At 44.0% G+C, this 23,571-nt stretch overlaps 1 protein-coding gene across 3 annotated transcripts; it reads left to right on the top strand.

The window, feature by feature from the left end:
* The first annotated feature begins 3,150 nt into the window (after positions 1–3,150).
* Positions 3,151–21,777, top strand: LOC129816511 (neuroligin-4, X-linked-like). 3 transcript variants are annotated; one of them, XM_055871077.1, is made up of 10 exons: positions 3,152–3,620; positions 6,403–6,437; positions 6,651–7,043; positions 7,176–7,328; positions 9,576–9,761; positions 9,899–10,179; positions 17,216–17,377; positions 17,538–17,899; positions 18,028–18,174; positions 18,942–21,777. In XM_055871077.1, the coding sequence occupies exons 3-10, from the start codon at positions 6,755–6,757 to the stop codon at positions 19,759–19,761; spliced, it is 2,400 nt and encodes a 799-aa protein (XP_055727052.1). In that variant the 5' UTR covers positions 3,152–3,620; positions 6,403–6,437; positions 6,651–6,754; the 3' UTR covers positions 19,762–21,777. The 3 variants fall into 3 exon arrangements, with proteins under 3 accessions (XP_055727050.1, XP_055727052.1, XP_055727051.1); XM_055871075.1 differs by having other exon boundaries at positions 3,151–3,620; positions 6,403–7,043; XM_055871076.1 differs by having other exon boundaries at positions 6,403–7,043; positions 9,914–10,179.
* Positions 21,778–23,571: the final 1,794 nt, after the last annotated feature.

The following is a 23,571-nucleotide window of genomic DNA, read 5'->3' as shown; positions in this document are numbered from 1 at the left end:
AGGAGCGGTCACCCCGGCTGATGCGCGGGAACCTGTCGCCAGCTGGGGCGCAGGAACCTGACAGACCGGCTGAGGCATGCGAGCCTGTAGTGGCTCCCGGACGTCGTCATTTCCACCGAAAAAAAATAAAAAATAAATAAAATCCCTGATGCTTCCCTTAGGTGAGGCATCATTCTGTAACAATGTGCGCTGAGCAAGTTCAGGGAGTGTTTTAATAAAATAAACGGAACATAATACAAAACAAGAAACACTAACAGCACACAGACATGAAACAGAAACAATGACGCCTGGGGAAGGAATCAAAGGGAGTGACATATATAGGAAAAGTAATCAGGGAAGTGATGGAGTCCAGGTGAGTCTGACGATGCGCAGGTGCGGGTAACGATGGTGACAGGTGTGCACCATAACAAGCAGCCTGGTGACCTAGAGGCCGGAGAGGGAGCACACGTGACAGATATACGTTCCTCTCAAGTTCTTGGCTCTTTCCACAACAGCTACCTTGTTCTTGAACCTCAGGAACTTGACCACTATCGGCCTGGACCTGTCACCTGGGCCGGTGGTGGGTTTTACAGTCCTGTGGGCGCGTTCCATCTCAATCTTCCTGTGGTCCATCTTCAATTTCTCAGAGATCATTTCCCTCACTTTGTCTTTAGACTGTCCAGGTCTCATGTGGAGTTTCTGCAATTCCGTCCACAACCATGTTGTTCCACCTTGATTGTCCCTCGAGTCTGATTTATCCGTCATTGTTATCATGGATTCACACACAGAACTGATGTCCTCTCAATGACTTACAGATTGCTGTCATCTTGCCGTTCTCCTGTTTCAACTCGAGCTGACCCTGGGAAAACTGCAAACTGTTCTTCAGGTCCTGGACCTCTCTGGTCAGGTGGTCCATTCTTTTATTAGTTGACTCCACCAGTATTCAGACAAAACACTTGAAGCTATTATCTTGTTGTTGTAACAACTGCTTGTAGAACTCTTTTTGTTTGTTCACCTGTGATAGAGAGACACTGTCACTTTGTATAAATGATTGGAAACAGGCGCAGGAATACGTAATAGGGGGTTTTAATACTCCTCCCAAAAATACAACATGCCATGAAAAGGCACGGGACAATGCTAAAAAAAACACGTATATAAAAACACAGGGATGTAACCCAAACAAAAGAGCGTGGTTAAACCTCTAATAAATACACGGGATGAAACCCGTAATAACAATACACGGGACAAAACCCGTAATAACAAGTGCACAACACCAGCAGCGGGACGACATCGACCTTGAGGACGACCACAAGGACGCGGTACGGGTCGGTCAGGGCCAGTTGCAGCTGCCGAAGTAGCGGCGGTGTCGGACGGGCCAGTTGCAGCTGCCGAAGTAGCGGCGGTGTCGGACGGGCCAGTTGCAGCTGCCGAAGTTATGTCGGCGTCAGACGGGCCAGTTGCAGCTGCCGAAGTAGCGGCGGATGGGCCAGTTGCAGCTGCCGAAGTTGTGGCGGATGGGCCAGTTGCAGCTGCCGAAGTTGTGGCGGATGGGCCAGTTGCAGCTGCCGAAGTTGTGGCGGATGGGCCAGTTGCAGCTGCCGAAGTAGCGGCGGATGGGCCAGTTGCAGCTGCCGAAGTTGTGGCGGATGGGCCAGTTGCAGCTGCCGAAGTTGCGACAGCATCGGATGGGCTGTTCCCGCTTGCTCCATTTAGGGTCGGTTATTCTGTCACGTTGTATAAATTATTGGAGACAGGTGCAGGAATACGTAATAGGTTTTAATACTTCCCCCAAAAATACAACATGCCATGAAAAGGCACGGGGACAAAGCCCAAAACAAATACCTATACAAAAACACAAGCATGTAACCCAAACAAAAGGGCGAGGTTAAACCTCTAATAAATACACGGGACGAGACCCATAATAACAATACACGGGAGGAGACCCGTAATAACAAGTGCACAACAATAGATGGGACAAGACCCATAATAACGAGTACACAATATATGCAGCACGAAAGCCGAAACAACAAAGCACAGGTAGTCACAAGACCAACGGACATGGGAACAATAACCCACAAGACAATGGTTAACAGAGGGCACATATATACAATTACTAATTAGGGGAAATGGGATCCAGGTGTGCGTAATGAAACAGTTCAGTGACGCCTAGAGCCGGTGACGTAGACCTCCGGACATGGTGCACTGAATGAGCAGCAGTACCGGGGGAATCCGTGACAGACACCACTGTCCTCAATGGTATTCCCGTGGCTTTGGTCTTTGTTATGGTAGCTAGCAACGTAGGTTACGCTGTTACTACTCGCAGTTCCAGACAGGGCAGGTCACAAGGAAGATTGAAAACAACAAACAGCAGGGATCTAGGACCTATTCGTTAACCAGAAGAGCAACTTGGCTGACACAAAAAAAATTGTCACTCAGGTCCAATCGGTCTGGATGTCATCGTGTCTGGGTCTGATTGTTCTCGGTTCCGTTCGGGTCTGGGTCCCCCTTTTTCTTAAATGATCAGGTCTTCTGGTCCAGTTCTGTTTGTCCTCAGGTCCAGGTCCAACTTTTTGGACCCGAAAATACCTCCATGGGCCATTTCACATATCCACTTTCGGGTGGCAAAGGGAGAATCATCTTTGTTGTGTGGCATCATTGGTTACAGTTAGGATTAAACTAAGCTGACATTGAGGACTAAGGATTTGAGGTAATTGGGTGAGTCATGTGTCACACAGTCCAGCTGGAATGGCCCCAGGAAAGAACACAGACAGAGGTGGAGACAGAACACACTAATGTGATGTTAACTTCTGACTCAGTAATTTGATTGTTTTTTTTAAGGTCGTTTGTCATGAAGCTGTTTGTGTGATTTAAAAAACAACATTCATACAGTATGTATTTTAGCATAGTGCTGCTATCTAGAAAATGTGTGGTTTTGGCAAAGGCTGCTTTATCTTTTTTTGTATCAAATAGAAGAAAGGTATTATGAAGTTATCCCATCCCATTTATGTTCCATCTTGCCTGAGACACAGTTCTCCCAACTTGGATCCAGAAGCTAAGATGAGCTGTGCTGTGATTACTGATAGCCTGTCCCGTGTGTGTGTGTGTGTGTGTGTGTGTGTGTGTGTGTGTGTGTGTGTGTGTGTGTGTGTGTGTGTGTGTGTGTGTGTGTGTGTGTGTGTGTGTGTGTGTGTGTGTGTGTGTGTGTCCGTCCAAGCTGATGAGGGTGCAGGAATCTATTGGCTGCAGGCTCAATTCAACACTTACCATTAGCATCGTTTGAGAGGGAGAGACAGAGAAAGAAAGACAGAGAGGGGAAGGGAGAGGGAGATGTGAACATCGTGTTTGTGTTATTCATTAACAATAACCACGTCAAGTACCGTATTCAGTTGTTGCTGGGTTCGGGCAATAAATACATAGGCTATTCCCGGGAGCTCACCGCGGAATATACCCCAGGCACGTCGCTGGCGCACGAGGCTCTGCAGTCCAGTGACACACGGTCCCGGGATTTCTCGCACCGCTCTCCTGTTTTCTCTCTCCTTCTTCTCTTTTTTTTCGCGGTTAAGGATGAAATGCTCTGCCAGCTGACATTTTTACCGCAGCAGCCACATGAACAGACCAATGGAGCTATGACGTGTGTGTCGGTGAGTCTCATCTATCACCCTGTTCTTCTGTGTGTGTGTGTTTGTTGTCCTGTAGGCTACAACACTCATTACTATTCATCGGATGTTGCGCTTCACAGTGAAAATGTTGTGACTAAAACCCGCTATAAAATGTATTTCACTATAGGCTGTAGATAGATAATATAGCTGGATAGCAGATGGATAAGGTTGCTTTCTTTAGATATGTCCGGAGTCAAAGCGTCATGATCTAAGCTGCACAACCTGTGTCATGGCCACTGTAGCACCTGGGGGGTGTCACTGCAGCGAATGGAGAGGAATGGGCTCTGATTAAAATATTCAGCCATATGCAGCTGATACAGGCCCAGACATAGGACGTTGCAGCGCCGTAGGCCTACCAGTCACAGCTAAGAGGTACATTTACACACACACATATTAACCCCCCCCCCCCCCCTAAAATCAATTCAATTCAAATGACATGTATTGTCATGAATGGAGAGACCAATACAATATCAATGCAATAAGAACAATTACTTGTCCTAAAAATGTTAATGCGCATGGGGGGGGGGGGGGGGGGGGCTGAATTTAATAGCAAGGGCTGAGATTTAGAAACCAATCATTACAATGAGGAAATAGCTAACGAGTAACATTGGGGTATTTTGTATCTGTTTTTCCCACCTTAATTCATGACAGGTTGTTGTCACATACTATGCTGCCAGCTCTAAGATTGTTGGCATGTTGATTTTGAATGTAGGCAGAAAAGATTATTCCTCCGAAACAATAATTACACCATGCTATTGCCATGTTTTTACCAGTTTATTCTGTGCTGTAACCTGTAGTCCATTGTAAAATGCTACCAAGATTACTCTCACTTACTCTGTAGTTGGGGCATGAGAGGAGAGCATGTCTCTCAGTTTCTATCATTCTGCACCCTGAAAGGTTGTATAGCTTGTTCTCTCTGGCCAGTGAAGTTTTTTTAATTAGTTCTTCATATCTATACTGTAAAGTCTGCCTTTATTTGCACTATGGGCTGTATCAAAACTTGCATGCATTTTTTTTCAACTGGCAGTAGAAGAGGGAATTTGCCCAGTTCAGCCCACATGCTAAGAGGAGTCTCAATGTACAGTTGAGGTCGGAAGTTTACATACACTTAGGTTGGAGTCATTAAAACTAGTTTTTCAACCACTCCACAAATGTATTGATAACAAACTATAGTTTTGGCAAGTCGGTAAGGACGTCTACTTTGTGCATGACAAAAGTCATTTTTCCAACAATTGTTTACAGACAGATTATTTCACTTATAATTCACTGCATCACAATTCCAGTGGGTCAGAAGTTTACATACACTACGTTGACTGTGCCTTTAAACAGCTTGGAAAATTCCAGAAAATTATGTGATGGCTTTAGAAGCTTCTGATAGGCTAATTGACATCATTCGAGTCAATTGGAGGTGTACCTGTGGATGTATTTCAAGGCCTACCTTCAAACTCAGTGCCTCTTTGCTTGACATCATGGGAAAATCAAAAGAAATCAGCCAAGACCTCAGAAAAAAATTGGAGACCTCCTGGTCTGGTTCATCCTTGGGAGAAATGTCCAAATGCCTGAAGGTACCACGTTGATCTGTACAAACAATAGTATGCAAGTATAAACACCATGGGACCACACAGCTGTCATACCACTCAGGAAGGAGATACGTTCCGTCTCCTAGAGATTAATGTACTTTGGTGAGAAAAGTGCAAATCAATCCCAGAACAACAGCAGGACACTGTGAAGATGCTGGAGGAAACAGGTACAAAGGTATCTATACCCACAGTAAAACGAGTCCTATATCGACATAACCTGAAAAGCCGCACAGCAAGGAAGAAGCCACTGCTCCAAAACTGCCATAAAAATGCCAGACTACAGTTTGCAACTGCACATGGGGACAAAGATCATACTTTTTGGAGAAATGTTCTCTGGTCTGATGAAACAAAAATAGAACTGTTTGGCCATAATGACCATTGTTATGTTTGGAGGAAAAAGGGGGAGGCTTGCAAGCCGAAGAACATCATCCCAACCGTGAAGCATGGGGGTGGCAGCATCATGTTGTGGGGGTGCTTTGCTGCAGGAGGGACTGGTGCACTTCACAAAATAGATGGCATCATGAGGATGGAAAATTATGTGAATTTATTGAAGCAACATCTCAAGACCTCAGTCAGGAAGTTAAAGATTGGTTGCAAATGGGTCTTCCAAATGGACAATGACACCAAGCATACTTCCAAAGTTATGGCAAAATGGCTTAAGGACAACAAAGTCAAGGTATTGGAGTGGCCATCACAAAGCCCTGACCTCTATCATATAGAAGATTTGTGGGCAGAAATGAGCAAGGAGGCCTACAAACCTGACTCAGTTACACCATCTCTGTCAGGAGGAATGGGCCAAAATTCACCCAATTTATTGTGGGAAGCTTGTGGAAGGCTACCCAAACGTTTGACCCAAGTTAAACCATTTAAAGGCAATGCTACCAAATACTAATTGAGTGTATGTAAACTTCTGACCCACTGGTAATGTGAGGAAAGAAATAATAGCTGAAATAAATAATTCTCTCTACTATTATGCTGACAATTTCACATTCTTAAAATAAAGTGGTGATCCTAACTGACCTAAGACAGGGAATTTTTTATAGGATTAAATGTCAGGAATTGTGAAAAGCAGAGTATAAATGTATTTGGCTAAGGTGTATGTAAACTTCCGACTTCAACTGTATATATAATTCAAGGTCTGTCTTTCCATCTTTGTCTGTCTCTGTCTCTCTCCCTCCCTCCAGGCAGAGCAGTGTGACTGTGCGGAGAGAACTGGGAGGTGAGTGGCTGACCCAGGGAGGAGAAAGACATATTCTGAGACCATCGCTGTCTGAGTGTGTGCTAGACTCACAGTCGGAGTCCTGATCTAAACACCAACACTCCCACCGTCCCTCCCACATGTCTCCCCCGTATCCCCCCACCCCTCTCCTCTTTCTCCCCTCCTCTCTACTGTGTGTCCTCTCCATGCTCCTGTCCCTGTCCAAACTGAGAGGCGTCCTCCCCCCACTCCTCTCCCTTATCCTGTCCCTCCCCCCTGCTGCTAGCCAGTCAGTCATCACCACGTCCCAGGGCAGACTGAGGGGTCAGTTGACCCCCATGCCCTCTGACCTGCTGGGCCCTGTGGTCCAGTACCTGGGGGTCCCCTACGCCCGCCCCCCCACCGGGGAGAGACGCTTCCAGCCCCCTGAGCCCCCCCTGTCCTGGCCGGGGGTGAGAAACGCCACCCAGTTCTCCCCCGTCTGCCCCCAACCTGTAGAGGAACACAGCCTGCTGACAGAGATGTTACCTCTCTGGTACTCTGCCAACCTTGACATAGCCAGCGCATACCTGTCACAGCAGAGTGAAGACTGTCTCTACCTCAATATATACGTCCCTACTGAGGAAGGTATGTAGTATGTACAAACACACACACACGCCATCTACCTCAACTTATATTATGCATGCACCCACATGTTTCTTTGATATCTGCAAGAGCTATTTAGCGCTCTGAAAATATGGCTTGTGTGTGTGTTTCCAGACATCCATGATGAGGGCGGTCTGCGGCCGGTGATGGTGTACGTCCACGGAGGTTCCTACTCAGAGGGGAGCGGCAGCATGATGGACGGCAGTGTCCTGGCTAGCTATGGAAACGTCATCGTCATCACAATCAACTACAGACTGGGAGTACTGGGTTAGTCACCTTCATCATCATCATCATCATTGTTGTCATCATCACGTCATTGTCATCATCCTCATCATCGTTAAAATCTGCCTAATCACGTTTCTGTTACTCTCACTGGTTGAAATGTCACATTTCTGTGTTGCCACTGGGAAGCTAGCAGCCTGTACACAGCCAGATTCATCTCTTGTGTGTGTGTGTATGTGTGCGTGCGTGCGTGCGTGCGTGTGTGTGTGCGTGCGTGTGTGTACGCCTGGTTAGAGGGGAGCCATCAGCTCTGTGTTTATGGCTCACAGTAGGTGGAGTTCAATTAAGCTTATGAGAGAAGGATGAGAGGAGAGAGAGGAGAAGTGGGGGTGAGAGAGTAGAGGAGAGAGAGAAGAGAGGCAGGGTGAGAGGCAAGGAGGTGAAGGGAATGGGAGAGAGGGTGAGGGAAGGGGGAGAGAGGAGGGGAGAGGAAAGTATAAACTGAAAGAGGGAGTGAGGGAGTGGAGGAGGAGGAAAAGAGGGGAGGGGAGGAGGAGGAAAAGAGGGGAGTGGAGGAGGAGTAAAAGAGGGGAGTGGAGGAGGAAAAGGGGATGGGAGGAGGAGGAAAAGAGGGGAGGGGAGGAGGAGGAAAAGAGGGGAGGGGAGGAGGAGGAAAAGGGGATGGGAGGAGGAGGAAAAGAGGGGAGGGGAGGAGGAGGAAAAGAGGGGAGGGGAGGAGGAAAAGGGGATGGGAGGAGGAGGAAAAGAGGGGTGTGGAGGAGGAGGAAAAGAGGGGAGTGGAGGAGGAGGAAAAGAGAGGGGGAGGGAGGAGGAGGAAAATATGGGAGTGGAGGATGAGGAAAAGAGGGGGATGAGGAGGAAAAGGGGATGGGAGGAGGAGGAAAAGAGGGGAGTGGAGGAGGAGGAAAAGAGGGGAGTGGAGGAGGAAAAGGGGATAGGAGGAGGAGGAAAAGAGGGGAGGGGAGGAGGAGGAAAAGAGGGGAGTGGAGGAGGAAAAGGGGATGGGAGGAGGAGGAAAAGAGGGGAGGGGAGGAGGAGGAAAAGAGGGGAGTGGAGGAGGAGGAAAAGAGGGGAGTGGAGGAGGAGGAAAAGAGAGGGGGAGGGAGGAGGAGGAAAAGATGGTAGTGGAGGATGAGGAAAAGAGGGGGAGGAGGAGGAAAAGGGGATGGGAGGAGGAGGAAAAGAGGGAAGGGGAGGAGGAGGAAAAGAGGGGAGTGGAGGAGGAAAAGAGGATGGGAGGAGGAGGAAAAGAGGGGAGTGGAGGAGGAGCAAAAGAGGGGATGGGAGGAGGAGGAAAAGAGGGGAGGGGAGGAGGAGGAAAAGAGGGGAGTGGAGGAGGAGGAAAAGAGGGGAGGGGAGGAGAAGGAAAAGAGGGGAGTGGAGGAGGAGGAAAAGAGGGGATAGGAGAAGGAGGAAAAGAGGGGAGTGGAGGAGGAGGAAAAGAGAGGGGGAGGGAGGAGGAAAAGATGGAGTGGAGGATGAGGAAAAGAGGGGGAGGGGAGGAGGAGGAGGGAAGAGGAAGGGGGGGAGAGGAGGGTTGAAGTGATCTGACATGATCATTTAAGGTCACATGTATCTTGTGGCACAGCCCTCAGTGACACCCACACGCTCCAGCTCATCCTGTATATGTCTGTTAGTGACACACTCATGTCCCTAGTGTGGTGTGTGAATTAGTGACACACTCATTTTGCGTCTGCGTCTGTGAATGTGTTCAGTGACACGCAGATGTTCTGGTGTCCCAGGTCTACCCCAGGTCTGACTGAGGGTGGTGAGCCGCGGTCACATGACATCATTAGTCACTGAGTCCTCAGGGTTTGGCTACACTGCAAAACATGTCTGTCAATCTCACCAAGATTTTTCTTGTGTTAAGACAATGAATATTGTCTACAGTAAGGCTTAACAGCTGCAGCCACATACTGAGTTAGCGTTAGGCTTAGGTTATAACAGCATACTGTAATACTTGTTATTATTGATTTATTAAAATCATTAATGAGAGATTTATAAGTATCTGCCGTAGTAGCCAATCCCCAGTGAGCCGACTACATGTAGTCCCAGAATTGTAAGGAATCAAACTTAGTGTTTCCTTTTGAAGTAGTGTTTCCCTTTAGTTCCTAGCCCATATTTACATCCTGTTGTTCATATCTTTGATGAAAAGTATTTTTAAATAAGATATTCCTGTTTGATGTGTTATTTAAAAAAATAATTTTACTCTTGATATTTACTACACTTTCCTTTTATATTTTTGTGTATTTTTATGTGTTATTTCTTCAGGTTTCCTCAGTACGGGTGACCAGGCAGCTAAAGGCAACTATGGTCTGTTGGACCAGATCCAGGCTCTGCGCTGGGTGAAGGAGAACATTGCTGCATTCAGCGGAGACCCAGACAGAGTCACTGTGTTTGGCTCCGGAGCTGGAGCCTCCTGTGTGAGCCTGCTAACTCTGTCCCACTACTCTGAGGGTAAGTAACCTCTAACCCCTGAACCCAACCTCTGAACCCTTACCCTTGACCTCTTAACTTCTGTCAGCCTGGTCACACTTCACAAAGAGTCACCTCCAATTCCTGACCTATAACCTCTGACCTCTAACCTCTGTCAGCATGCTGTGTATCAGATCTGTTCCAGAAGGCGATCATCCAGAGTGGGACAGCCCTGTCCAGCTGGGCGGTCAACTACCAGCCAGGGAAGTATGCAAGGCTGCTGGGGGACAAAGTGGACTGCAGCCTGGAGGACTCATCAGAGCTGATCGCCTGCCTGCAGGGGAAGACCTACCAGGAGCTGCTGGAAGAGAACATCACCCCAGCTAAATACCACACCGCCTTCGGACCTGTCATCGACGGTGATGTCATCCCTGACGACCCCCAGATACTCATGGAGCAGGTGAGAAAATATTAAACACTCTATGGTTTATATACACTGTGTCTACCAAACATTAAGAACACCTTCCTAATACTGAGTTGCATCTTGATACACACAGGAAACTGTGAGTTGCAGTTCTTGACACAAACCAGTGCACCTGGCACCTACTACCATACCCTGTTCAAAGGCACTTAAATCTTTTGTCTTGCCCATTCCCCCTTTGAATGGCACTCATACACATCTACACTGATTGAAGTGGATTTAAGTGACATCAATAAGGGATCATAGCTGTCACCTGGATTCAACTGGTCAGTCTGTGTGTTTTAAAGAGAAGGTGTTTGTAATGTTTTGTATACTACTCAGTGTACATTATACATGTATTACAAGTTATATGGTTTCTTCGTTTTGGCAAGATTTCATTTTGGGTTCTGAGATGATGGTTAAGGATGCATTATATATATATATTTTTTATTTTATTTTATTGAATATCTAAATATTTCGAAACATATAATATACTTGTAGTGAAGCCGCTCAACAACTACATCATACCAGTCATCCAACAGATTCCCATTCAGAGTGACACATAGAAGCATCCAGGGTCAATGCCCTGCTCAAGGGCACGTTGACCGATCTACCACCAGGCCAAAAAACATGAACCGGAACCCTCCATGATCCCTCCCACAGTTCCCCAAATAAAAAATACAGTTAATTCCATTTCCCACCCCCAAGAACCCCCCAGTGCACCAACAACTAAGAGAATGAACTAAAGAGAAAAAAGGAAAAGACTGAAGAAAACAGCAAACAACAATACAAAAATTAAATAAAGAAAAAAATTACAATTAAAACAAAGGACATCAAGGACAACTAAAATCATAACAGCAATGCCAACTGTATATGTTTGTGTGCATGTCTGGCACTATTACATGTATGTGTGTGTTCTTGTATGTGTTTATTTGAATGAGAGTGTGTGTATATGCATATGTACAAACACATCCACGGCATCAGCCTTTTTACTTTTATCTTTGACCATCATTCTATCTCTCACACAGCAACTCCACTCCCACTTGTCTCCAATTCCACATACCAACCCTCAGCTTCCCTCAGCCCATCCCATCTATCTCTGCTGGCCACCCACTTCGGGTTTCTACACAACACATATCTTTCAACTATGCTGTGATGTTTAACGTACAATTTCAATCTATCAAATAGAATCCACTAATCTAATCGAATAGAATCCACAGATTGCGAGTTGAAGATAAATCATTTTACTACGAGTATTAGTATATTAGTAATTGACTGACCCGGTCTCTCCAGATCTCCTAATAGTACTATTTCTAGGGTCAATTTTAGATCAATGCTATGCATTTTCAGCCATTCCTGAACCTGAGCCCAGAAACAGTCTACCTGAGGGCAATACCAAAATAAATGGTCTATTGATTCTGTATCCTCACAACAAAATCTGCAGAGCTTCCATGATTTTATGCCCCAAATATAATATTCAACATTTTGTTGGTGGCAAGAATTCTATATAATAATTTTAGCTGAAAAGCACGAAGTCTTGAATCTTGCGTTGTTTTACACATCAACTCATACACCCTGTACCATGGAATCGGGACATCAAAAATCTCTTCCCAACTATTTTGCAATCTGTATTGCACAGTTGTCAACATCCTGGTCCTCAAATGAAACTGGTATACTTTCCTATTTATGCTATTTTTATTCTTCTGCCAGTTTTGATCCTTTATATTGGACAGACAGACCAGTTCCCTACCTCCTCCCGCAGCCACCCGCCTCTTCCATTTTTGGGGCAATGCTGTAATCAATTGGTTGTACTCTTGGATTGAGCAGACCTTTCCGTACAATTCTGATAACTCCATGAAGGACATAACTCTACCAATTCCAATTTACAATATAATTTAAGAACAAAATACCCTTTTCCCATAAATACAGGTATTTTATCAACCAGCACATTTGAGTTCAACCATAATATTTGTTGTAATATTTGTTCTATCTTTTCAGGGGGATGAAATTGAAATTGTAGCCAGCTCTGCAATGATTGTTTGAAAAAGAGAGATACGTTGAAAAAAGTATCATTTTCAATTAATCAAAAATGAGACATGGCAATCTGCACAAACAGATTTTATTTTATCTGGTTTAGCATCCCAGATAAAGCAAAATATTTTTTGCTCATATGATTTGAAAAACGAATCATCAGGAGTTGGCAGCACCATAAGTAAGTGAGTAAACTGAGATATGACTAAGGAGTTAATCAGGGAAATTTTTCCATAAATAGACAGGTATTTACCTCTCCATGGTTGCAGGAGCTTGTCTATTTTTACAAGTTTTCTATTGAAATTCATTGTGGAGAGCTTATTTATATATTTTGTGATATGAATACCAAGTATGTCTACTTCACCATCAGGCCGTTTTATAGGTAAACTGCAGGGTAATGTAAAAGTTGTATTTTTTAAGGATCCAATACGTAATATTGCACACTTGTCATAATTAGGTTTTAGTCCAGAGAGTACAGAAAAGTTATCTAGATCTTCAATGAGACATTGCAGGGATCTAGCTTGTGGACTTAATATAAAACTTGAGTCATCAGCATACATGGACACCTTTGTTTTTAAGCCTTGGATTTCTAATCTTCTAATGTTGTTATTGGATCTGCTTTTAATAGCTAGCATTTCGATGGCCATAGCGAATAGATATGGTGACAGCGGACACCCTTGTTTAACTCCTCTTGACAATTCAAAACTCAAAAGCCGTTAAAAATAAAATCCAGTCCTACTTTATCAAATGTCTTTTCAAAATCCACTATAAATACCATTCCTGGCTTCTTATATGTTTCATGTTCTATTATTTCTAGTAGTTGTTGTATATTATCTCCAATGTATCGTCCGTGTAAAAAACCTGTCTGATCAGGATGAACAATACAGTGGGGCAAAAAAGTATTTAGTCAGCCACCAATTGTGCAAGTTCTCCCACTTAAAAAGATGAGAGAGACCTGTAATTTTCATCATAGGTGCACTTCAGCTATGACAGACAAAATGAGAAAAAAAATCCAGAAAATCACATTGTAGGATTTTTAATGAATTTATTTGCAAATTATGGTGGAAAATAAGTATTTGGTCACCTACAAACAAGCAAGATTTCTGGCTCTCACAGACCTGTAACTTCTTCTTTAAGAGGCTCCTCTGTCCTCCACTCGTTACCTGTATTAATGGCACCTGTTTGAACTAGTTATCAGTATAAAAGACACCTGTCCACAACCTCAAACAGTCACACTCCAAACTCCACTATGGCCAAGACCAAAGAGCTGTCAAAGGACACCAGAAACAAAATTGTAGACCTGCACCAGGCTGGGAAGCCTGAATCTGCAATAGGTAAGCAGCTTGGTTTGAAGAAATCAACTGTGGGAGCAATTATTAGGAAATGGAAGACATACAAGACCACTGATAATCTCCCTCGATCTGGGGCTCCACGCAAGATCTCACCCCGTGGGCTCAAAATGATCACAAGAACGGTGAGCAAAAATCCCAGAACCACACGGGGGGACCTAGTGAATGACCTGCAGAGAGCTGGGACCAAAGTAACAAAGCCTACCATCAGTAACACACTACGCCGCCAGGGACTCAAATCCTGCAGTGCCAGACGTGTCCCCCTGCTTAAGCCAGTGCATGTCCAGGCCCGTCTGAAGTTTGCTAGAGAGCATTTGGATGATCCAGAAGAAGATTGGGAGAATGTCATATGGTCAGATGAAACCAAAATATAACTTTTTGGTAAAAACTCAACTCGTCGTGTTTGGAGGACAAAGAATGCTGAGTTGCGTCTAAAGAACACCATACCTACTGTGAAGCATGGGAGTGGAAACATCATGCTTTGGGGCTGTTTTTCTGCAAAGGGACCAGGACGACTGATCTGTGTAAAGGAAAGAATGAATGGGGCCATGTATGGTGAGATTTTGAGTGAAAACCTCCTTCCATCAGCAAGGGCATTGAAGATGAAACGTGGCTGGGTCTTTCAGCATGACAATGATCCCAAACACACCGCCCGGGCAACGAAGGAGTGGCTTCGTAAGAAGCATTTCAAGGTCCTGGAGTGGCCTAGCCAGCCTCCAGATCTCAACCCCATAGAAAATCTTTGGAGGGAGTTGAAAGTCCATGTTGCCCAGCAACAGCCCCAAAACATCACTGCTCTAGAGGAGATCTGCATTGAGGAATGGGCCAAAATACCAGCAACAGTGTGTGAAAACCTTGTGAAGACTTACAGAAAACGCTTGACCTCTGTCATTGCCAACAAAGGGTATATAACAAAGTATTGAGATAAACTTTTGTTATTGACCAAATACTTATTTTCCACCATAATTTGCAAATAAATTCATTAAAAATCCTACAATGTGATTTTCTGGATTTTTTTTCTCATTTTGTCTGTCATAGTTGAAGTGTAGCTATGATGAAAATTACAGGCCTCTCTCATCTTTTTAAGTGGGAGAACTTGCACAATTGGTGGCTGACTAAATACTTTTTTGCCCCACTGTACCTGGTAAAAACGTTTTTAATTCTGAGTGCTATGCATTTTGCTAGTATTTTTGCATTACAACATTGAAGTGTAAGTTTTTTTTAGATAGACTGGGTCTTTATATCTGCCATCTTGTTTTAATAATAGAGAAATCAGACCTTCCTGCTGAGTACCTGACAGACTACCATTTCTATAGGAGTAGTTAAAACAATCTAACAATGGAACTTTTAGTATATCAAAAAATACTTGATATACCTCTACCGGTATGCCATCAAGCCCTGGGGTTTTTCCAGACTGAAAGGATTGAATCTCTCTAGGGTACGTGGGACGGTAGCGTCCCACCTGACCAATATCCAGTGAAATTGCAGAGTGCCAAATTCAAAAATAGAAATACTGATTATAAAAATTCAGAAAACATACAAGTGTTATACATAGGTTTAAAGATTAACTTCTTGTGAATCCAACCATGGTGTCAGATTTCAAAAGGGCTTTACGGTGAAAGCATACCATGCAATTATTTGAGAACATCGCCCAGCAGACAAATCATTACAAACAGTAACCAGCCAAGTAGAAGAGTTACACAAGTCAGAAATAGAGATAAAATTAATCACTTACCTTTGATGATCTTCATATGGTTGCACTCAGAAGACATTAATTTACTCAAAAAATGTTTGTTTTGTTCGATAAAGTCTCTCTTTATATCCAAAAACCTCAGTTTTGTTCACGCATTTTCTTCAGTAATCCACAGGCTCAAATGCAGTCACAACAGGCAGACAAAAAATCCAAATTGCATCCGTAAAGTTCATAGAAACATGTCAAACGATGTTTATATTCAATCCTTAGGTTGTTTTTAGCCTAAATAATATATAATATTCCACCAGACAATAACGTCATCAATATAAAAGGTAAACAAGAAAGGCGTGCTCTCGGGATTGCGCATGAAATAGCTCTTTGACAATTTAGGGTCCAGTCATTCAGTCTGGTCCTACTCCCTCATTTTTCAGAATACAAGCCTGAAACAATTTCTAACGACGGTTGACATCTAGTGGAAGCCATAGTAACAGCAATTTGAGTCCTAAGTCAATGGATACTGTAATAGCATTGAATAGAAAACTACAACAATAAAAAATCCTACTTCCTGGATGGATTTTTCTCAGGTTTTTGCCTGGCAAATCAATTATGTTATACTCACAGACATTTTTTTAAGTTTTGTAAACTTTAGAGTGTTTTCTATATTCTATATGCATATCCTAGCCTCTGGGCCTGAGTAGCAGGCATTTTACTTTGGGCACGCTTTTCATTTGGAGGTGAAAATAGTGCCCCCTACCCTAGAGAAGTTTTTTTAGCCTCAAAAAGTAATTTCTCTGTCATTTGGCCTTCGCACTGATCTTTCTGTACATTTGTTAATTTTCCATTTTTTATATTATTTGGAAAGAATTCCTTACCATAATCTTCATTCAGTGGGAAAGGATGAGACGGAAAACATCTGCCTAAAATAATTAGCTTCCTCTTTTAAAATATCATTCGGAGAATCATAGATGACTACGTATTCAGTAACGAGTTTCTGCAAATTATTTTTGTTGGCGTTGGCCCTTCCACTGCTTTTGATCAGCTCCTTTTGTTGGTAGTGTTCAAATTTTGCGATGATCGGTCGGGGACCCTTGGTCTTGTCGCTCTGAGCTCCAAGTCTGTGTACTATGTGGAAAGCCACCTTGTTTACAGTCTCTGTAGGAAGTTTCAAGTCGGATTGCATGAATTTTCTGATCGCGCCTGGATTATTGGATGCGTCCTCAGGAATCCCAGATTATTTTTTATTTTCACGCATGCTACGACTTTGTACGTCTACTAGCGACTCCTTCATCACCCTGTTTTCCCTGAGTAGACAATCCATGTCGGAATCGTGGATTTTTACCTTGGCTGTGAGTGTCTTTTTTTTCTCTTTGGCGCGTGAGAATTTCACTCTGGCTGAACTCCAAACTCCCCCTCAGCCCTGCTACCTCCTCACACAACTTTTCCAGTGTTGCATGCATTCCAGCCAGAGCACTAGCCTCTACCTCAGTGGTAAGTAAATCGTCCGTGTCTGTAGATGAATCTGTTTTTCTTTTTCTTGTCTGGTTAAAGTTATTTTGTGAGGTGGTCGGATCTTTCCATGATGGAGTATGTTGTTCCTTCATAGCGTAAAGCTGTTGCTACTCGTCGATTTCCCTCAGGATCTCCTTAGTATCCAGATTGGCTCTTTACTGCAACCAATTGTTTTACGAAAAGAGTCTTTCCCACGACAACGACAGGTGTCTGTAGTACAGCCAGCTAGCACTCCCTCGTGCTAGCTGGCTGTAAATGAACACAAACTTGCAGTCCCAGCCGTAAAGGCTAACCGCGTCGTGGAATCATTAGCAACAAAACTTTAGTTCGGATTAAAATCGATTTAATGAAAATGTTTTAATATAAACAACAAACCGAGTGTAGACAGTACAATGTTCTGTTGCGCATAATATTGCATAATATTGTTATTGACAACCCTGTTCTTCACACACAGGGGGAGTTCCTCAACTATGACATCATGCTGGGTGTGAACCAGGGGGAGGGGCTTAAGTTCGTTGACGGGATGGTCAATGGTGAGGATGGCGTCTCCGCCAACGATTTTGACTTTGCCGTGTCAGACTTCGTGGACAGTCTCTATGGCTACCCGGAGGGGAAGGTAGGCTGCAGGAAAATGTCTATTCACATTCAGTGCTTCTATGCAGTTGCTGGTGGGCAAAGAATATGTTCAGCAAAAAGTAAAAATAGACTCTGCATACTGCAATCCATCTATGCTCCCATGTGCTTTATTGACAAGGTATTTTTTATCTTTGCGGTAGGACACGTTGAGAGAGAGCATCAAGTTCATGTACACAGACTGGGCCGACCGGGAGAACCCTGAAACCCGGCGGAAGACGCTAGTCGCTCTGTTCACTGATCACCAGTGGGTGGCGCCGGCGGTGGCCACAGCAGACCTCCATGCCCAGTATGGATCGCCAACATACTTCTACTCCTTCTACCACCACTGTCAGAGTGACGTGTCGCCCGCCTGGGCTGACTCCTCCCACGGAGATGAGGTGCCGTATGTGTTCGGTCTGCCGCTGATCGGACCCACGGACCTCTTCAACTGTAACTTCTCTAAAAACGACGTGATGCTCAGCGCCGTGGTCATGACATACTGGACCAACTTCGCCAAGACAGGGTGAAATAAATGTCTTGTATAACTCTTTTGCTAAGAAACTCTCTTACTTTCCTCTAATGAATGGTAAAGTAACCATGATTAACCTTTAAGATAACTTTTCCTGACTGTGTTTTTCTTCTATGTCTCAGAGATCCTAACCAGCCAGTGCCCCAGGACACCAAGTTCATCCACACCAAACCCAACCGCTTTGAGGAGGTGGCCTGGGCCAAGTATACCCCCAAGGAACAGCTTTACCTGCACATCGGCCTGAAGCCACGCGTCAGAGACCACTACAGGTAGATACGATAATCACAGACCATTACAGACCACTACAGGTAGATCAAATTATCACAGACCATTACAGACCACTACAGGTAGATCAGATTACCACAGACCATTACAGACCACTACAGGTAGATCAGATAATCACAGACCACTACATATAGATCAGATAATCACAGACCACTACAGATAGATCAGATCATCACAGACCACTACAGGTAGATCAGATAATCACAGACCACTACAGGTAGATCAGATCATCACAGACCACTACAGGTAGATCAGATCATCACAGACCACTACAGATAGATCAGATCATCACAGACCACTACAGGTAGATTAGATCATCACAGACCACTACAGATAGATCAGATAATCACAGACCACTACAGGTAGATCAGATCATCACAGACCACTACAGATAGATCAGATCATCACAGACCACTACAGGTAGATCAGATCATCACAGACCACTACAGATAGATCAGATAATCACAGACCACTACAGGTAGATGTTCCCCTGCCTGCCTTTCTTGCTGCTGCCATATCATGTTAAATCATGTATAATGAACCACTTTGCACTGTTAGCACTTCATGCTAGCAGCACTTGCCACTTTCCACTTCTATCTGTTTAATATATAATAACTATAATTTATAATGTATTATGTTATCTTATGTTATTGTGTATATTTTGTCAGATTCCTTGTGAAATATAGTTTTTCTTTTTATGGATGATGATTCTGCTGAAAAACCAAACCCAAAAACGTTTCTCCACCTCCAGAGCCACCAAGACAGCGTTCTGGCTGCAGCTGGTTCCCCACCTCCACAACATCAACGAGTTGCTGCAATACGTGTCCTCTGCAACCCACAGCCCTCCCCAGGACACAACTCCTCACTCCTACACCAAGCGGCTGTCTAAAGGCCTGGGCCTGGGCAGCACGCGCCACCCAAACCCCCCGTCCACGCCCCAGACTCCGGCACTGCAGGGGGAGGAGCTGCAGGTCCCCCACCCCGTCATGGAGGACTATTCCACTGAGCTGAGCGTTACCATCGCAGTGGGAGCCTCACTCCTCTTCCTCAACATCCTGGCCTTCGCTGCTCTGCTCTACAAGAAAGACAAGCGCAAGATGGAACATCGCAGGCCGCCACGCCCACCTCCACGCCATGATATCATCAATGCTGACATCACACACCAGCTGCAGGGGGAGGGGCTTTTGAAGCAGCTGGAGGCTGAGGCCCTGCATCAACACAACACCCTGGAGATACACGACACACACAACATACACCACACGCTGGAGGCGCTTGACACCCTGGACACACAGGACATCTACAACACTCTGGACACCCTGCGACTGACCTGTCCACCAGACTACACCCTGACCCTGAGACGCTCCCCTGACGATGTGCCCCTGATGACTCCCAGGTCTCTGCCCATGACCCCTGGCTCTCACCCCGCCACCCCCATGACTCCCATGACACCTGGATCTGTTGTGGGGATGCAGCCCATGCAGGGCTTTAGTCCTTACAGTAACACACACTTGCCCCATACGCACACGCACACACACCCCAACACACACACACACTCCACCACACGCGTATAACCACAGACAGAGATGGAGCAGGACAGTTTCTCCAGTCCAACTAAGATGACGATCCAGTCTGCCGTGTTGCATGTGTAGAACACTGAGGGAGAGGAAGTGATGAACTCTGGGAGAGGAAGTAATGTGCATCAGTAAATGGAACATTATAAATGAGAACATCCAAAATGGCTGCCAATATGGTCCATACATCATGGAAACATTGCTTGTCTATAAGCTGCATCAAAAATGGTCTGTGTTGCCGTATGACTTGCTCTGGAGTGGGGCTTCTGTGGTGTGCAGATCAGATCAGACTACTGACTGAACCACTCTGGGAAAAACTTGAAGAACCAGTGAAATTTGAATGTAGAATTTTTCAATTGCAATGAAATCCTTCAGAGGATCAACGTTCCCTGCAGCTCTGTGCTCAGCCTGGCCATAGATGTGGTCGGAAGGATAGGAACAGACAGACAGAGTGAACAACAGACGGATGGGGAAAGATTCAGACTCTATTCCTGGCCTTTAAGTCAAAGACCTCTGAAGGGTTCAACAATAACAAGTTCAACAGTCCAAAGGTCACATCTACCAACCAGCAGTCTGTTCAAATATGTAAATAACTTGTAAACATGATTGAGAAAAGATTGTAAGATTTAAAGGTTTTACTGTTTTATCGCATCAAAATATGTTATTTAAGGCTTTATTTTGAGTTGATTATAAATGTATATGTCCTCAGAACAAGATGTCATTTTACGCTTCTTTCTGACATCTTAACCCTGACCCTAATCCTAACCCTGATTATATCTATACCCACCCTCTTCTCTGATCCGAGACTTGTACTTGGACATGGAACTGGGTCTGTCCTGTCATGTCTCTCTGTCATGGTCCCTTACCTTTGTCCTTAGGCTAAAGGCGTCAGCATGCTTTAGTTCGAATGAGTGTGCTCGCATAATCCCTTAAAAGACCTTTGTTTGAAAAATGAAAAATAAGCGGCAATAGTACTATTTGTACATTTTGAGATGCCGTAATCACTTCCCCAAAATAGTCAAGAAATCTTTCATAAATTTTGACGTTTTTTGCCAAAGAGATCTAAGTCGCGCAATTTGACATCTAACTAAGATGTTTGGTGCAGTATTTCTCAAGTGAAAAAATCTGCATCAAAACGAGTCGTTTCGAGTTGAATGACAACAGGCACTTGATTGAACAATTCCGACGAGGGGGTGTAGACTTCGGCTTGCCTCGCAATTTTTTTTGTGTGTGCCTGAACAGTTGAAAAAACCCTTGCGGAAGCCCAAAACAAACAAAAACTTCGCAAAATGTTGTCATAATATATGCACAAACTGTTGTGAACTGTTTCAGAAGCACGTCTTAACCCCTGACCCTAACCTCTAACCCTGATCCACATCCTAAACTCGACCTTCCTCCTAACCTCAACCTGTCTATGAACCCTTATTTCAGTCCCATACCCTAGACCCCTTACGCGAAACGCTAACGTCTAACCCAGAGACGTAACTGATCAGTTGACCTGAGATCGGAATTCAATCATGCTGAAGTCTAAAACGTTACGATTGAATTCCGTCCCGACACATATTCTGCATTCGTGAGCTTTTTGAACCACAAAAGTAAACTAAATAATATCATATACTGTATTGTATTTAAAGAAAGCTGAAACAGTGGATCTGAAACGATGAATCTTATTTGAAACGCTACCATAGGCTAGATTAGAAGATGTCTTTTTTTATAATTATTTTCAGTTTCTGCGTAAACGGATGGAAGGAGTCTTTGCTGTATGAGAACTTTCTGCTGCATTTTGTTAAATAAAATATATCTGTATTTTACCATTTATATGCTTCTCATATACAGTGCCTTCAGAAAGAATTCACACCCCTTGACTGTTTCCATTTTTTTGGTGTTACAGCCTGAATTTAAAATGGATTAAATTGAGATGTTGTGTCACTGGCCTACACACAATACCCCATAACGTCAAAGCGGAATTATGTTTTTAGAAATGTTTACAAAATAATTAAAAATGAAAAGCTGAAATGTCTTGAGTCAATAACTATTCAACCCCTTTGTTATGGCAAGCCTAAATACATTCAAGACTGAAAATTTGCTTAACAAGTCACATAATAAGTTGCATGGACTAACTCTGTGTGCAATAATAGTGTTTAACATGATTTTTGAATGACTACCTGATCTCTGTACCCCACAAATACAGGGGCTTTTGAAGCAGCTGGAGGCTGAGGCCCTGCATCAACACAACACCCTGGAGATACACGACACACACAACATACACCACACGCTGGAGGCTCTTGACACCCTGGACACACAGGACATCTACAACACTCTGGACACCCTGCGACTGACCTGTCCACCAGACTACACCCTGACCCTGAGACGCTCCCCTGACGATGTGCCCCTGATGACTCCCAGGTCTCTGCCCATGACCCCTGGCTCTCACCGCACCACCCCCATGACCCCCATGACACCTGGATTTGTTGTGGGGATGCATCCCAACTAAGAAGACGATCCAGTCTGCCGTGTTGCATGTGTAGAACACGGAGGGAGTGGAAGTGATGAACTCTGGGAGAGGAAGTAATGTGCATCAGTAAATGGAACATTATAAATGAGAACATCCAAAATGGCTGCCAATATGGTCCATACATCATGGAAACATTGCTTGTCTATAAGCTGCATCAAAAATGGTCTGTGTTGCCGTATGACTTGTCCTGGATTGGTGCTTCTGTAATGTCCAGATCAGATCACACTACTGACTGAACCACTCTGGGAACAACTTGAAGAACCAGTGATGTTTGAAGGTAGAATTTGTGTGCAATAATAGTGTTTAACATGATTTTTGAATGACTACCTCATATCTGTACCCCACACATAAAATTATCTGTAAGATCCCTCAGTCGAGCAGTGAATTTCAAACACAGATTCAACCACAAAGACCAGGGAGGTTTTCCAATGCCTCACAAAGAAGGGCACCTTTTAGTAAATGTGTAAAAATGTAAAAAGCAGACATTGTATATACCTTTGACCATGGTGAAGTTATTCATTACACTTTGGATGGTGAATCAATAGACCCAGTCACTACAAAGATACAGGCGTCCTTCCTAACTCAGTTGCCGGAGAGGAGGGAAAACGCTCAGGGATTTCCCCATGAGGCATATGGTGACTTTAGAACAGTTACAGAGTTTAATGGCTGTGATAGGAGAAAACTGAGGATGGATCAACAACATTGTAGTTACTCCACAATACTAACATAAATGACAGAGTGAAAAGAAGGAAGCCTCTACATCATACAAATATTCCAAAACATGCATATTGTTTCCAAAAAGGCACTAAAGTAAAATGTAACTTTATGTCCTGAATACAAAGCATTATGTTTGTGGCAAATCCAACACATCACTGAGTACCACTCTTCATATTTTTAAGCATGGTGGTGGCGGCATAATATTGTGTGCTTGTATTCGGCGAGGACTAGGGAGTTTTTAGGATAAAAAAAATCGGAATAGAATTAAGCACAGGAAAACCTGTTGCTCAAGGTGATTCTAACATCTATTGACTCAGGGGTGTGAATACGTATGTAAATGAGATATTTCTGAATTGAATTTTCAATACATTTGCAAACATTTCAAAAAACATGTTTTCACTTTGTCATTACGGGGTATTGTGTGTAGGTGAGATTTAAAAAAAATAAAAATAAAAATTTAATTCTGGCTGTAAAACAACAAAATGTGGAATAAGTCAAGAGTTCTGAATAGTTTCTGAAGGCACTGCATCTACTGTACTCTCATAGGTTGACTGTCTCCTGGGATTAAGAAATCCTGT

The sequence above is a fragment of the Salvelinus fontinalis genome, chromosome 19, assembly GCF_029448725.1.
Source record: "Salvelinus fontinalis isolate EN_2023a chromosome 19, ASM2944872v1, whole genome shotgun sequence".
Taxonomy (NCBI): Eukaryota; Metazoa; Chordata; class Actinopteri; order Salmoniformes; family Salmonidae; genus Salvelinus; species Salvelinus fontinalis.
The sequence above is the reverse complement of the archived record's forward strand: the minus strand, read 5'-3'. Positions and strand labels throughout refer to the sequence as shown.